The sequence below is a fragment of the Hydra vulgaris genome, chromosome 01 (genome assembly GCF_038396675.1).
Source record: "Hydra vulgaris chromosome 01, alternate assembly HydraT2T_AEP".
Lineage (NCBI taxonomy): Eukaryota > Metazoa > Cnidaria > Hydrozoa > Anthoathecata > Hydridae > Hydra > Hydra vulgaris.
The window spans coordinates 47,380,502-47,398,038 of NC_088920.1; the positions used below are offsets into that span (position 1 = coordinate 47,380,502).

Sequence of the window (17,537 nt, forward strand, 5' to 3'; positions counted from 1 at the left end):
CTCTCCGCTTTTTCATCTCTCCACTAATAACTCTCTACAGATCAGAATTCAGGGTCTTTCTTTCCTTGAGGTTTTTTTCAAGAGTTTTCCGATCAGAATAGCATCTTTGGTGTTCATTGTTGTTTTCATGCTCAGGAATTCTTGGGTTTAGTTTTTTCCAGTCACAAAACCCTTTAGAAATTTCTGAGAAATTGTTGGTTTTTGTTGTTAAAAATAACAAACAGCAAAAACAAAATAAAGAATCTTTTTTATTGCTGTACTGCAGCCAAGTGCGAACAAATTTTTTACCATTAGGATGAATTTTTTCATACCATTTTGAGCTGAAGTGTCGCATTCTGTTGTCAAAATCACACAGCGTGTTTGGGAAAAATTCTCTTCTGTCTTGCTCTGGCCTATGCTCAATCAAAAAGCATCTTGTTTTGTCCGTTATTTTAGGCCATGTTGCTGGATCCCTATGTTGAAAATTTTCTTCCGAGGCCACTGGAATTTCTGAGATTTCTGAATGAAGTTCATCTTCGTCCATTTCAGCTGGGCCTGAAAGCTAGGCATTTTCATCTTCCCTGGTTGGTTCTGAATCAGTTGTGCAAAATTCTTCTTGACTTTGGCTGATGAAAATCTTCTCTTCAATTAATTCAATTAAGGATCTGTTGAATTGTCATTAACTTCAATACAAATATCCTCTGAAATAATTTGTTTCTCCACTGAGTTTGTTACCAACCACTTTTTGAAACAGTTTTGCAGTTTCTCGTCACTTTCTTGGCGCTGTTTTCTTTTCTTCTTAAATTCAGCACCAGATAACTTTTGGGTTCGACTCATAATAGAATTATAATGCTCAAAAGTTATCAAAGGTATATTAGTGTTATAGGGCGCTTTTTTATTCAGTTTATGAGCTTTAATATTTAAGAGTTTGTGTCAAGAGGCGGAATTTTAATTAATTTTCTTATCAACAGCAGCGACGCCGTAAAAATTAGTTTCATAAACTGATTATTGTTTTTTTAATTTATTAAAGTTTGTGCCCTCCCAATTTTGGCGCCTCAGGCCGCGGCGCGGTCGGCCCCGCCCTTGGTACGGCTCTGCTGCGAATTCCATAATGATTTAATGTAGAAATCAAAATATTATGGTCAACGGTATCGAAAGCTTTTTGTAATCGATAAAAACACCACAAACCAAATGACCAGTCTCAAGAGCTTTCCTTATTTTTTCCTTATACTTATACTTATACTTATTAATGCATGGCAAGTAGAATGTTTTGATCAAAATTGAAAATTATTTAAACAATTAAATGAGTTTAGAAAAGAGTACACTCTAGAATACATAAGTTTCTTAAGAAGCTTACTAATGTTAGATATAAGAGAAATAGGTCTCTAGTTAGTGCATAAAAGTTTAGAGCCATTTTTAAATATTGGAATAACGCGAGATAATTTCAAAATATCAGGAAATGTTCCATTTATAACCACCACCACCAAAAATTTCTGGATCAGTCGCTGCACATATACCCATACATATACCCACACTGCACATATACCCACACATGCAAATACACATACAATCATTGTACAAGGACGACAAAAATGCTGAAGAGAATCTCAAAAAATAAAAAAAAGGAATAAAAAAAATACATAAGTGTGTATTTAATAAAAGTGTTAATTATGATATATTGCTTTTATTGATTTTCTTATTCTAGTAGCTATCCAAATAGTGTGTTTTTAATTTATTGAGAAAAATAGATCAGGATATTGAGTTTCCAGTTCATAAAGAATGAGGGAGTTTGTTCCAAGCATTAGCGCAACTGATGTTTAATTGATTCGCTGTCAAGGTTTATTGTACTAGTAGGTTCTACAAAGATATTTTTGCATAAAGCGGATCTTAGGAAGTGAGAATGTTACGTATTTGAAGGAAAAAGTTCTTGAAGAATATTGGAAGTTTATTGCGAAGATAATCCCAAATAAACAATTTAAATGATTAATATCGTTGTTCAGTTTAAGAGTTTAAGATAATTTATATAGCAGAGAAACATAGTCAAAAAGGAAGTTTGAAATTAGATAATTTTAAGGGCTTTGTTATAAAGAAAAACTAGTTGGTTTCGATTTTTTTTTACCCCAAATCTGACACGCATACCTAAGATGCGACCCAAATATGGCATGAAAAATGCTTATAAGTGTTTCAAAATTAGTCTGATGTTGACCAATATTTCAATTGATCGACCTAGCTTAGTCTGTAAGTAAGTTTGACGAGACTTAAAAGAAAGATTCTTTTCTAAGTAAAACTCATAAGTACTACTTACAGTTTTTGACGAAGTAAATATTTTTCCTTTTTTGTTAAAAGTAAATTGTTCATTGTTTTTATCGGTTTTTTCCTTGTTTTTTTGGTTTTTTGTTTTAAAGACAAGTATTTTAGTTGGCAAAATTTTATTTGCTCTATGGCAAATAATAACAGAAATATGGCTTTATTAGTTTTTAATTGCATTCTTTTCAAGCGAATCTTCAACTATTACCAGGTTAGTTTATCGGCAAAATGGTAAATTGAAACATTAGTGCAGTTGTTTAGTTTATTGATGTATACAAGGAAAAGCAGAAGCCCCAATATTGACTCTTGAGGCATTCCCAAAATCACAGTTTTGGTTAATGAAGATGTTTCTTTAACTGCTACCTACTGAAGTCTATTATTTAAGTAAAATTCAAACCATTTAAGTGGAATTCCACGCACACCATGGTATTGTAATTTGGCGAGAAGAATATCGTGGTTTACTTTGTCGAATGCGTTTTGCAGGTCAAGGAAAACATCACAAACAAACTTATTTTTTATCAAGGCCATTTTGTTAAATCAATAAGTGCATGTGCAGTAGAATAGTTTTGTCTAAATACGGTTTGTAATTTATAAAAACAATTAAAGGTATCAAAAAAGTTGTACAGTCTTTTGTGCATAGTTTTCTCAAATATTTTGCCAATATTAGATAACAAAGAAATAGTTCTGTAATTAGATGGTTCAAGCTTTGAATCATCTTTGTGATTTGGAATAGTATTAGCATTCTTAAAAATGTCAGGAAAAATACTTTTTTAAAATGAGCTTTTAACCATCTTAGAGATTGGTTCAGATAATTTTTGACGATAGTTTGAGAATTGAAGACTGTTAGGGCCTATGCTTTTCCTATCATTCATTATTGATATAATTGGTTCAATTTCTTTTTGTTACAGGTGAAAGGAAAAATAAGTTTAAGTTTGAGATCTTAGGGACCATCCATATAGTACGTTCGCAGGTATGGGGGCTAGATTCTCTTCTCTCATGTGTGTAAACATGGCCTGCAGCTTCAGTTACCATTTTGGCGCATCTTTCAACTGACTGTGTATGAGAAGTCCAAGAAGGAACTTCCATAAGATAGTTTACAAACTCTTTAATGGTGGCAGATGTAAGAGTGCAGGTAAGTGGTGGCTCAGTTACATTTAAGTCTCATGTTATAAGGTCTTCTAGCTGGTCAGCATTGGTTACATTATCTTCTTCTCCTCGAATCTTAAAAATCTTAGTTATAGCATCTTTTCTTTTTTCTGTATTTTTGCTAAAAAGCATGGCTTGCTAAATGGCTTCCGAATGTGCATACCATGCTGATTGCCTAATTGTTGGCATAACAATATCTAAAACATTTTTATTCTGTATTTTAAGTAACTCTAGTTGTTACAAGACATGTCTAGGTCCCTCTATATAATTTGATTTCACTTTAATGTTAAACCAGTTAGGTATGTAAACGCTAACAATAAAATTTACAATCATTTGTAAATTTTTTAGATTTTCACCAGTAAGCCCATGATTTGACACCTAAGTTTTGCAAAATCAAAGTGCTGTTGTTAGCCATCTACTGTGACAGACTGGTCCGATTTTCAGCATTGCTAACCTGCTATGCAGAATTCCAGTCTTTATTGCTCGGCAAATTTGATAGGCATAACTTTGATCAGTGCTTAAATCCTTTATAATCTCCTGAGTGAGATATATTAAAGGAGGACCTAAATTTATTATAGTGAAGTTTGAATTAATTTCAATTTTAGTTGCTGTGTCAAGCATTTTCCCAAGTGGTCCAGACCATTTATTATAAGAAAGTGTTGCGCCTAAATCTAAATTTTTAATTAAATGCCTGAACCCTAACTCACCAGTGTGTAGATCACAAACAATCCAGACTAACCTTCTGCTTAATTTTTTTCATACCCATTGCATGACACCACCTGGCCAACCTGCATTTATATTTGTGCTATCTCCTCCAATAGCCATAAGATTTTAAATTTGATTCTTACTTTTTAACCAGTCAAAGTGATCTGCAATAACTTCTGCCCTTTTTTTTACCAACTGTCACATCTGGAACGAAATGAAAAAGATAGTCACCCCCAGGGTCTTTTACAACAGAGTAATGTTCTTCTTTAATAAGGCTAGGGAAATTTTTTTCATTTACTTCTATAAACATTTTTGTAGCATCTACTCACTTATCAAAAAAAAAGGCATGTAACTGGTTTTTTTTCTAGTTCTACCTCAAACTGATTGTCTAATTCTTTTGCTACTTTTTCTTGAGCCCTTTTGATCTTGTTATGATCTATATTAAGATGCAAATCACTCTCGCTTATAAGTTTTGCATCTATCAAAGTAGCTGTGGCTATTTCTTTTAAACTTCTCTTAAATTTGGCTGCTTCTCTTAAACTTGTTAGATGTCTCATGCCAGAACAATATTTTTGATTTTCATAATATTATACATTGAAATGTTTGATTCAGGGAAGATTTACAGTTAGTTGGACTATCTACTTGGATTATATCCTGCTCACTATCATCTTAAAATGCTATAGAGATCTAATTGCGTAAACTGTTTTAACGGTTTCGTGGCGCACATAATCCTAAAAAAATATAAATAAGTTCTTTTTATTTTCAATCAGTATCTAAACAAAAATATATGCAACTTTTATTGTGTCTATAAACATTATTCATCAACTTTTTTAACACCCCACCTACTCAATTTCATATGTATGTATATATATATATATATATATATATATATATATATATATATATATATATATATATATATATATATATATATATATATATATATATATATATATATATATATATATATATATTATCTATTATAAGCTACCGTTTTTTTCTGTATCATTGCTACCTTTTGTTGTTGTTTTTTTTTTTTTTTTTTCAATTTTTTTAGATTCTTTCCTATCTGCACCACCAATATAAAAAGTTCCAAAGCTTCCTATTTTCGTTCTCTGAGAATGAATGAATTAAAGCTCTAGAATTGGTATTTTCTCTTCTCTCTTACATTTGCATTTTATATTAATTTTTTCCATATATTCTGAAGCATATTTGTACTCTGAACAAAGAATAAATTTACATTTACATTGTAAAATGTCCACAAGTTTGTCTAATTTAAAAAAATTAGACAAATTTTTTTCCCACGTACACTAAAATCAACAGCCGATTTCCATAAATATTTGAGTTTTTAAAAATTGTTTTTTCATGGATTACAACTGGATATACAAAAAATGCATTTACCTTTAACCATTGACCAAGTACAGCTGGTACCATATCAGTTACTAGCTGATCTACAGTATAGTTCCTCGTATTTTTTTCACTAATTTCTCTTAACAGTATACCATATCGTAAAATATCTCTGGCTGTTGGAAGCTCAGATACATAAAGTTCTTTTCCTTTGCCTACAAGTTTGCTCATTTTAATTCCTTATTCTATTTGACATCTTTAATAACCTAAATAAGTTTACCGAAACTTTCCTTTTGGTCCGAATATGAAGTATAAATGAAAAGAAATGTATAGTTACGCATTTTTAGTATTTATTTTGTTAATGACCAAAGTAAGTAATAATAAAATGAAAAATTACCAAGCTAGCACTGAAATAATTTCATTTTTAAAAATTTCACTCCTATTAAAAAATTATAAAATTATGTTTTTTCACTACTCTTTATTCAAAATTTTAAAAAGTGCATTTTACCATAAAAATTGACACACGCTATTTATAGATAATGAGGAGAGAAAAGAGAAATCGAGCGACAATCGTTCCAAATAAAATTTTTTATTTTTTGCAACGTAATTTGATTGGTAGCGAAATGAGAAGCAAAAAGACGTCAAATAAAAGCAAACTATTTTTGAATTTTTTTTTTTAATTACTGTATGCAAACTGGTTTTTATCATTTCTCTTAAAATGTTAAAATATGTTGTAACATTTTAAGATTTAAATAAGTACATTAAGTATTAATTCCTTTGATTTTCAAGCTGTGTGAAAATCCCATTCTCTTTGAGTCGTCATTTTGTATTGTTACTCCATTTTTGACAAATGTAGATCTTGTTTGTGTAAATGGTGCACTATTGCAAGTAATACTGTGGACAAAAACACACAAAATAAAGACAGGAGTGCATTTCATATTAACTCAAGAATGATTGATTGTTGTTTTTAGCGAGATTGGTCGAAGGCAAGAAATCATGAGTTGTTTCGCTTATATTGGAAATATGAGTTGCATGAATATAAATGCTTTTCAAGGTTTTCAAGCTGCATATATAGTAGAGGTCGATGTGTTTATGCAGTTCGTATTGCAGAGGATGTCAAAAACAACAGCCTTTTTATAAAAACTGGAAAACAAATGACAATTATTCTTTAAGCCACACAAATTTGACAGAGACAACGGAAAAAATTAATGCAGCTAATATCTTTCAAAGCTTATTAGACTTGTATGGAATTATATATAAGTAATATCTTAGAGGCGAGAACTCCTCTTCTTATAATTATGTAGTAGCAAGTGATCCTTACACTGAGTATATTAAGCTAAAAAAGTTAAAGTGCATTGGATATATTCAGAAAAGAATTAGAACCCGCCTCCGTAATTGACGTAAAACGAAACATGAAAGGCTGAAGGTAACTTAAATAAACAATCTGACAGAAAGAGCATTGAACATCCAAAACTATTTTGGAATGACTATTCGCCAAACTGCAAATTGGATGATACATGAAAGATATACCATATGAAAAAGAACAAAAGAGCAGTACTTTTTTACTGTATCAAATTTAATAGTCAATTGCAATGCCATATTTTATGTCCTGTAGGACCTGAAAGCTGGCATAAGTGGAAAAAATCAGAAGGTAACTAGAAAAATGACAGCTATAAACCAAAAGTTAATCTACCTATATGGGTTCATAATATTATATTAATTGATTTCAATGAAATGATGACTAATTATTGAAAAAGTGTGTTCATGGAGAAAGGGGCCATCCATATAGTACGTACGCAGGTATGGGGAGGGGGGTTTCCTAAAAGCGTACGAACGCGTGCAAGAGGGGAGGGGGTGTTAAAGACAGTGAGTACGTACGCGGTATGACTATATCTCCTAAACTTGATTTTATTTTTTTTTAAAACATTGAATTTTACGTGTTTAACAAATCAGAGTTGTGTTGTTGTTTTTTCTGACCTTAGTCACAATTTTTTTTTTAATAATCTCTCTTTATAAATAATGAGAAGAGGAAAAAAAATCGAGTTCATTTAAAAAAAAAAAATAATCCGTACGTACACGGGGAGGGAAGGGGTGTCTTCGAAAGCGTACAGGTTCGTACAAGGGAGAGGGGGTCCTAAATCAGTGGTTTTACTGCGTACGTAATTTATGGATGCCCCCAAACACAATAGTGCAATGAAGGGATCAATAGTGTAATTTGGTCTAGGTGTCCTAAAAAAATGTTTGTGAAGTAAGGTACCCTAGAAATTGGAGTGAATTCAGCTATATTGAATTTTATTCTATATCGTGTTTTTGAAGATCTAAATATACCACACTGGTAAGACTCTAACCGGTGAATTGAAAAATGACAGGCGTTGTGTTAGTAATATGATGAAGAATGAAAAAACTTTCAATAAAAAACTAAGAACTCAATTAAGGAGGTTACCCAAAGACTGGTTTGATAAAGATCAACAACTTCAAGTTAAAAAATTGCTTCTGGAATTTTTTAGACTTTTTTTCATCTTTTTATTTTTAAATGTCGTTTTCTCAATTTGTTATTTTTCACTATTTATCTTTACTTGGAACAAGATATTTCCAGATTGCTTAAAAGTATGTTGCTGAAATTTTCAGCATTTGCAGTAATCACTTAGATCAAGGCATAAGGTATATTTACAGTGTTATTACTCATTGTTTATGATTTTTTCATGTAACCCCCCCCCCCCCTCCACCCTCCAAACTAAAATCGTTATTTAATATTCTGAAAAGAAATTTTGACAAAAAAAATTTATTTTGTGATAAACTCCACAATTTTCCAATAAAAACATTTTTTTTTTCCACTCAAAGTTATGTTTTCTTGAGGAATATTTTATTGTCCTTTCAATAGTCAAAATTAACGTCTTTTCATTAGTCAAAATTATTTCAGCGCTGAGAAAGTCTTTTTTTTTCTTCTTTTTTTTTCAACACCGAGCAAAGCCCTCATTTAAAAGTAGCATTTAAGAACTTGAGATTTCACAGGTCTGGAAATTAAAGCTAAAGTTAGGATTCCTAAACCACTGATTTAGGAAACCCCCTCCCCCATGTGCGAACCTGTACGCATTCGAAGTTTTTAGCCCCCCCCCCCTCCTTTCTCATCCGTGTGCGTACTTTATACTGACTGTATAAAACAAAGTATTGTTATTCACTTATTGCTTCTTATTTATTGACTTGATTTTACCGCGTTCATTGCGCACAAGACAGCTAGTTGTACTGCTTTATGTTCTTTTCAAGGTTATTTGTGACTCTAAACTTAGTTTTTTTTTAATATCTTGTTTTGATATAAGTGCTATGAATGGATCAAAAAGAAAAATATCTTCAAAAAAGCTTTACCAAATGTAAAATCAAAGTTTCATGAAAACAGTGATAAAAGGATTTACATTTTTAAAGAAACCGCTGCTATACTTTCAGACTGAAGTTCAATTGAAAATATTCCAGGCTCATCCTCCTTCAATAAGTTGTCGAAAAAAGAAGTTGTACAGAATTTTTTAAATAAAAATGAAGATTTTAACTTTATTATGAGATTTATTTTCCCTTACAACATAGTTATGCTTCTTATATGTCTAGAATGTAAAGATTTTGTGAATTTACAATTTGATTTTTCTAAAAAAGTAAGCCTAGGTATTGGACTATAAACTTGTTGCAATGGTTATTAATGAGAAACTATTTATTTACTACTACTGCTAAAACGAACTTTAATTAAAAAAAAATTATCTAGTTAAACGTGTGTTTGACCACTTGACATAAACCCTAATGTTGTAGCATTTTGTAAATTGGGTAAAAGATTGCCATCAGTTTTGTATGAACCTTAAAAGGTTCGTGGTACAAATTCCTTTTATACATAAATTTTCCTTGTGTAAACTTATTCAATACGCCAATGATTCCCACTTAAATTAACAAACCAGTACAAAGTTTGGCACTTTGCTAATATTTTGTTTATGGATTCAAAATATTGTTGATATGTAATTTATGGAATACAATTTTTTATGGTTTTCACAAATTATGTCTATGTTTATGGTCTTCTGTAAAATACACAAACATTAAATCGAATAGAAAAAAAATGGCGTAAAGGAATCGAAACACGATAAGGTTAAAAATTAAAAATTTGAAAGAGCTATATCTTAAAAACTGCGCATTTACCAGTTGAGAAATTTTAACCATCAATTTATAATAACTTAAAACGCACAATAACTTGTAAAACGGTTAGAACTCATGAGTGCACTACGAAATTGATTGGTACAGTTAGATGGCCTGTGGTCTAAGATAGTCAAACCACGTACGTACTCACTGTCTTTAACACCCCCTCCCCCTCCTTGTACGCGTTCGTACGTAGTGAACGGAAACTTTCGGCTTCGGCCGAAACCGAAATTTCTGCTTCAACAATTTTTTTACTTTTCCTGTTTCGGCCGAAATTTCGGTACAAACCGCAACCGAAATGAACCGAAAGTTTTAAAAGATTTTTTTTTAAGTTTTAATATAGAGTGGGATCATGACGGTTCCTAATTGTAATCGTTTGTTAGTAAATCAATTTTTTTTTAAGTTTTAATATAGAGTGGGATCATGACGGTTCCTAATTGTAATCAATTGTTAGTAAATCAATTGTAAAAATTTTAATTGAAATCACGTTACATAATAGTTTTAAGTTACTCTTCTCAAATCATTCTTAAAATGAATTAACATTTAAGTAAAGCAACCCAAACCAATAGTTTCATCAAAATTTTCTCAGTCCTATATTTTACAATTGAAAATAATCGATAAAAAACTGGTTTATGGAATCATTTTACCGTGACAGTTAGTGATTTCAAATACGGAGCTTGCAATTTGAAAATATCTCGTGGATCGCACAATCCAAAACTTCAATCACTTAGCGGACTTTCATCACATTTAAGAAGTGGTTTACTCTAAAAAATATCCTAACTGAAAAAGCAACACAACTACCGGCAGTCCTATAAATTTCAAAAATTGATTTAAAGTTTAAAGAAGGTCTGAAGTTTCTTGTGCTACCGTGGTGCAGTGGTCAGAGCGCTTGCCTTGTAAGCAGGAGATCCAGGCTCGAAACGAGCTTCGGATATATTTTTGCGTCACGGTAATGTAATGAAGGAGGCGTGAACTTCCTGGTTAAATGCACTTCCGCGGTGCTCTGTGACAAAACCTATAGGTCTTCTTTGGGCACCTAAATAACAAAAAAAAAAAACAAAGGTTTATAGATTTATATTCGAAAATAACACTAAAAGCAAAGTTTGGTTTGGCAAAAGTAGCAAAGAGATTCCTTAGACCTCCACCAACATCTTCCGAAGTTAAAAGGTTGTTTTTAACTGCTGGAGAAATTCTTTCAAATGAAAGAAACAGACTTTTGCCAGAAAACATGAAAAATAATGTATTTCGCAGAGAAAATACTTCAATTATTACCTTTAATTATTAAAATGTCTTGACATATTATAGTTTTTATCAAACTATGTTACATGGTGATTGCTTAGATATATGTAAAATAGTTTTTTTTTTTTGCTTTAATTCGGTGATCATAAAAGGTTCAGGGATTTTAAACATTCATTTTCAAATTTCGGCCGAAATTTCGGTTTTGGTTTCGGCTACGGCTTTACTGAACCGAAATTTCGTTACTTTCGGTTTAGGCTTAAATTTTGGTTTCGGTCGATCACTATTCGTACGCTTTTGGGAAACCCCCTCCCCCATACTTCCGTACGTACTTTATGGATGGCCCCAAAATTAACAAACGTCCAAAAAAGGTTACTTACGGACTCGGGTACAATTTCAGGTTCCTTAGTCAGATCTAAACTCGTACTAAAGCAGGATTAGAAGCATTTAATCTTTTGAGCATTTTTTCAAAGAATTTTTGACTAATGCAAAAGGCTCTCTTCTTCAGCTTTAACGGGGAGCTTCAACCGTTACACAAGTATTGCAGAAGTTCACTTTTTTCAGTTTGGTATTCAGTCATTCGAGCTATTGGGACTGTATGCATTTTCTTGATTTTGTCATAGTCCGCAATTTTTAATTTAATAAACATAAAATTAATAGTTGGCCGTAAACATATTAATATGCTGACCACAAAGTGTGGCCAGCATATTAATGGGAACTAGAGTTTTAATAATCTTTGATAATATTGTTACTTAATCATTTGACAGAACTATAGAATTATCTTGAACAGGGTAAATATCAGTTAATGATTTGTGTTTACAGTTTTTAACTTTTTAAAATTGTTTAAGCGTTAACAGCAAGCTACTCCACCTTGTCTTGTCCATTTTTAAAAACATGTTTTAGAAATTCAAAACCTTTTTTTTTAGTAAAAGTTTTTGTGTTTAATAAATAGTTGATAGTATGAATACCAAGTTAGATCGTCAGTAGCCTATTCCATTGCCGATTCAGTGAAACATGCACGTTTTCAACTTAAAAATATTATCTATTTTTAATGTCAAAGAATTAGATATTTTTCATAATTTATTTGATTGCTCTTATGAAGTACTTTTTCTAAATGAAAGATTCTATAACTTTTAATTGAAAAGTTTTTTCAAGATTTTTTAAAGTTTTTTTTTTTTAATCAATTGTGAGAAGACAGTATTTGATATATTTTTCATATAAAATGAACTCTAAGTTAAAATATTTTGGAAAAGATATTTTGCTTGGACTATGAAGCATAGTGGAGTATTTGACCGTTAAAGTTGATCAAAAGTAGATAAACACAAAATATCGATTTCTGGGTATAAACGACTATCTGGCATTAGACAAAGGTCTTGGAAACAGTCTTTCTTTGGCGCCTCTTCGTCTGCGCCCGGGGCAAAGCCCCTTTAGCCCCCATCTCGCTACGCAACTGCGCGTTGTTTTCAGCTGTTGATTACTATGTTGTTGTTTGTTACGCGCGTGGTTGCTTCCCACGAAATGGTTTTGTGAAAATAAGGTTTTAAAATATACTATTTACAATAAATTTAGTAAGGGAAAGGGGGCCTGCAAGCCGGTCAACTGGCGCCCCCTAAAATTTAAGTTTCTCATTACAAAATTCTGTGTTTATTTAAACGGAAATAGAAAACTAAGTAACAAAAAACCATCGTTTACATACTTAACAAATTTATCCGCATTAATGACAAAAAACAAAACGGAGACGTTTTGTTTAAAGAAAATATTTCTTATCATAAATGTACACAGTTAATGGCGTTGACCAAAAAAATTATGGCCTTGGCCTTGGTCTTGGCCTTGAAAATTTTAGCCTTGGCCTTGATTGTTTTGGCTTTGGCTTTAAAAAAAAGACATTTTTTTATTGATTTCGTTGAATTCTGCGCATAACCTTGGTCTAATTTTACAAAATGTGGTTTTATTGTCACAGCACTTGCTACTAACAGTTTTGTCGATAATTGGCCTTAAGCTAAGACAAAAATTAAAGCGTTTGGTCTTGAAAATGTTTGTGTAGGCCTTGGCCTCATAACTCTTAATCTTGGCCTCGACCTTAAAACACTTGGCCTTGTCCTTGGCCTTGTAACTTTTGGCCTTGGTCTTGGCCTTGTAACGTGTGGCCTGGCCTTGGCCTTGTTATCAACTCTGATTGACATTATTTGAATATGAGCATGCTGAGAGCATTGACTTGGAATTATCAATAAATGATTTTGCTTCAACCCAGCGTGCACAGACGTCCGTAAAATGTCACAAGTCCGTATGATGTTCTTAAGATGTCTAACGAACGCTCTGCACCAGCTGGAAATGAAATTTTTGTAAGAAAATATTTTTTTGTATAAACTAGTAAAAAAGCTTTCAGTAATATGTAGTGTAAATATATTTTTTTATAACCAAACCATTGCAATAATAATGCTAACCAAAATAAACTTAGCAAACTTAAACTAGATTAGTTTAGAATAGATTGTTTAGTGTCTTAGAATAGATTGTTTAGTGTCTTAGAATAGATTGTTTAGTGTCTTAGAATAGATTGTTTAGTGTCTTAGAATAGATTGTTTAGTGTCTTAGACGTACGTAATAGTTATGATAAAAAGCACATAAAAATATCGATAAAATAAATTTATCAAATGTGCGATTCTTGAAAAAAAAATGTTTCTACGGGTTAATGTGCTTTGTCCTCCCCCCCCCCCTCCCCCACTTATTTCCATGCCCCCTCCCACGACGCTAAATCTCAATCCGCCACTGTAAGTGGAGTGTGAAAATATAAAGTGGTGGTTATTTTAAAAACAGATTTATTGGAACATTAAGTAGTACATGAAATAAAAATCCTATACTAATAAATACCGCAATTCCTACGGAAAATAGAACTTCGTAAGTAGCCTAAAATAAAGCTGTTGCTGGGTTGATTGAGTCTAGTGAATGCTGTAAACAACAAATCTAAAAATTAAAAGTTAGGAAGAAACACTTTTTTATGCTGGTCATCTATTATTCTATAATTCAGATGCCTTATTTCTACATTTGCCAACCTATTTAGGACAGGTTCATGAAAGTTTCCTGCATTACCATGGAATAAATAAATTGCCAAAATGAACAAATAAAGAATTTGACGAAAGTTAAAAAAATTGTCAGGTCTCATTCATTATCATGAAATAACAGTCTACTTTAAGTTGGTGTTAACCATGGTTAAAGGCAAAGTGTGCAATGCTGCAACAAATATTTAATTCACCATGCATTGCTATTTATGCTAGCCACTTCTATCTCAACACCTCTCTCAACAGCCATTTAAAAATATCAAAACTTTCTATTGATTTCCAAAATATAGAGTTTGAATTATCAATTTTACATGTCACGATCCAGTTTTAACAATTTGTTTGGACATTTTGTACAAGATAACCCTAAAAAATAGTAAGCAAGAATGTCGACTGAAAATGACATTGTAAACAAGAATGTCTCCAATGGCATTGTCAATTAAAATTGTCACAATGTCAGGAAAAATTTAGAAATGATCTCAGAGCGATTTTGTTTAGGAAAAAGTAGTAATGCAGAAACATCCACAAATATAACCAGAATAGACTGAGAGAAAATAGATGAGTTTGCTACCATTTTGGAACTCAAACTAAGTGGACACAAAATCGCCATAAATAAAACTCATGTTGTTTAGATACTGATAGTGTGAGATTTAGATTAAAGAGTTGAGTGTGAGTTAAGAGTCATATTTTTTTTAGATTAAAGTTCTATTGCTTTTGTGTTAACTTGATAAATAGTGTATAGTTAAGAAATAGGAGCTTTGCATTGAACTTAAGTCGCCATTTTTTGTAGGAGGTTAATTAGAGCACCTTTTTGCAACCAAGTCTTTTCGAAAAATAACTTTTATTCTTGCTTCATTCTTTCCTTCTAAAGTAGGTTTGCAGCTGTTAAGTAAAACAAAAATATTAACTTATATTTTATACAACTTTATTGCTCATGGAAATTAATATTTATAATAATGTATTATTATTTTATTAGCATTTTATAAAATCTTTAACATGATGGCACGGTATTTGCAATTTATTTTTATCACTGATTGTTTGAGTCAAAAGGCGAGTTAAAGATATTGCGTACCTGACATTGTGTGTTAGACTCGTCTTTTGCCATAAAAAAAATATTTTTTTAGACATCAGCAACAACGTTCATAGTAATTTCCTCATTGTATTTTTGGTACTTTTGTTTTTTCTTTGAATCCATAATCATCTGACAATAATAACTTAGATTATAAAATTAGATTTTGTTTATTTTACAATCGTTCATTTTTTCATCTGCAAGTTCATCGTTCATCTGCAAGTTCAGTTTTTAAAACATCATTAGCAGCATTATTGAGCAGATTGTTTTTCAAGTTATTTAAAACTTAAAAATATAAAAAGAAATCAAAAACGTGGTCAAGCTAGAATAATGCACGAAGGTAATACTTTGGAATTAAATTTCGGGTATAATCCGCCAGGAAAAAAATCCCCCGAAAATAATCCCCCGAGAAAAAAAGCCCTTTGGAAAAAACTCCCCCGAAAAAAAATCCCCACAACGAAAAAAATGTTTTTTTTAAATTGATAAATTCTCTGTTGAAACCAAAACCATCGATGTAGTGGCACTCCTCGCATGTTCTACTTATTTGTCAGTCGATGTATGAAAAGTAAAAGATAAATGTTTGCTTGTAACATAATTTGTTGTAAAATAATATGCTTGTAACTTAACATTTATATCGCAATTTCAATGTACAAAAAAAATTTTGAGGTGAATTTTTTCCAGTAACTTTCACCGGGGGATTATTTCAGGAGAGTAGAGTTTCCTGCAGGAATTTCTCCTGTAATTCCTGCAGGAATTTCGCAATTTCAATGTACAAAAAAAATTTTGAGGTGAATTTTTTCCAGTAACTTTCACCGGGGGATTATTTCAGGAGAGTAGAGTTTCCTGCAGGAATTTCTCCTGTAACCGCACAAAACAAAATTCTTTCAAAAAATCATGCGGAAATTATTATTTTTATTATTTATTTACTTCTTTCCGAACCCAAGGGCGAATGCAGCATTTATGATGTTTGAGATAACTGTACATGGAACTAACTCTAAAAATTTATGGGTATTGTTATGTCAAATAAGAACGCTTTTAAAAAATTGCGATGGTTGGAGCCTGGGAACAAAAAAGCCCTAAAATTTTGGCGACACCTGCCCCAAAAGTGTGAACAACGAGTCGATGAATTTTTTTTTTTTACTATTCTCAACTAAATTTATATTCATCGATAATTTTTAATTTTCAGACAACAATCTCTTTGCGTTAAAAAATTGACTATATTAGGTTTGAACCCCTCTCAATTTGAGGGGGTGACAAAATGTAAAAGTTTATCGTTTATAAACATATATATATTTTATATATTAAAAACATAAGTATTTAATTTTAGTTGTTTTGTTCTAAGGTCTATTTAATCTTTGAATAACCCAAAGTTCTCAAAAAATTCTGGAAATATCCTGGAATTTTTTAATTTGCAATTAGTTAGCCACCCTGTTGTTATTTTGGTTAATGATTTAGAATTTACTAAACTAACGCTGTTAATTCAACTAACCGGCTGTTTAGAAAAAGCATTGATTATTTATATAGTACAATAAAGGTTTATGTTAAAAATATCTAGTATCCACTGAATCCCTTTCCTTCTAACCTCAATCGTTAAACTAATTTTTTTTTAGATAATGTTGCATTGCGTCATACTGTAAATGGTTCACCTTACATTCAAACTCTATGCAGTTTATTAATAAAAAATGTATCAATGCCACTTTTGGATATCTTAACCAAACTCAACGACGAAATGCGCAGGCAATGTGGTTATTTAAAGGAGAAACCGAATGAACGGGTAGTAAATATTTCTAATACCGTTTTCAATACTTTAAATAAAAGTGTTTATTTTGAGATGAAGAATTAGATTTTTTTTTTTTTGACATTGTAATCTGAGCTTAATGTGCATCTTTTTTTGTAAAAATTTTTTACCATTTTTTTATCTCCCTCAACAAACAATAATAAAACAGGCTGCAAAAATCCAGTGAATTTAATTTTTTTTCACAATATATAAAATACTTTTCTTTTTGTTTTTGTAAAGTTTTGTGTTTTTTTCTTCTGTTTGATGACTTCCCTGCGCCACACTTTCCGTCACTAAGCGGAAAATAAGATTTTACTTTCATTTCTTAAAGATTTTTTTCAATTTTAACTTTTTAAATATTTTTTTACTGTACTAGGTTGGTAGTTTACTTTTTAATTGCTAATTTTACAAATCACACTTTTACTTTTTTATATATATATATATTTTAATGATATATTAGATCAATTAAAAATCAAAAAAAAAATTTCATAGTAGTTCTTTCTTGTTTAATTCAGATTTCAAAAAAAAATGGATTAAATCATGTTACTATAGAAGTAGCCAGTTTTTTATTTGATGCAATTTTTATGTAACAAATCCACTTTTTATAAGTAAAATATACTTTTGCTACCTCTGTTGTAAGATCCTTCAATTCATTTTTACTGGAGTAAACTCTATGGAGAACCGACACAAAATTATCTCCAAAAACCAACTCAAAATTCTCCTTTTGGAGAATTATCTCCAAAAACAAAGG

At 31.2% G+C, this 17,537-nt stretch overlaps 1 protein-coding gene across 1 annotated transcript in view; it reads left to right on the plus strand.

Annotated features, from left to right (window-relative positions):
• Window positions 1-17,270, plus strand: part of LOC136075390 (caspase-3-like) — a 65,415-nt gene extending 48,145 nt beyond the window's left edge. The window contains exon 5 of the mRNA XM_065788395.1: window positions 16,620-17,270. Within this exon, the coding sequence (XP_065644467.1) occupies window positions 16,620-16,852 (233 nt within the window). The 3' untranslated portion in view covers window positions 16,853-17,270. The remainder of the gene's footprint in view (window positions 1-16,619) is intronic.
• The last annotated feature ends 267 nt before the right edge of the window (window positions 17,271-17,537 follow it).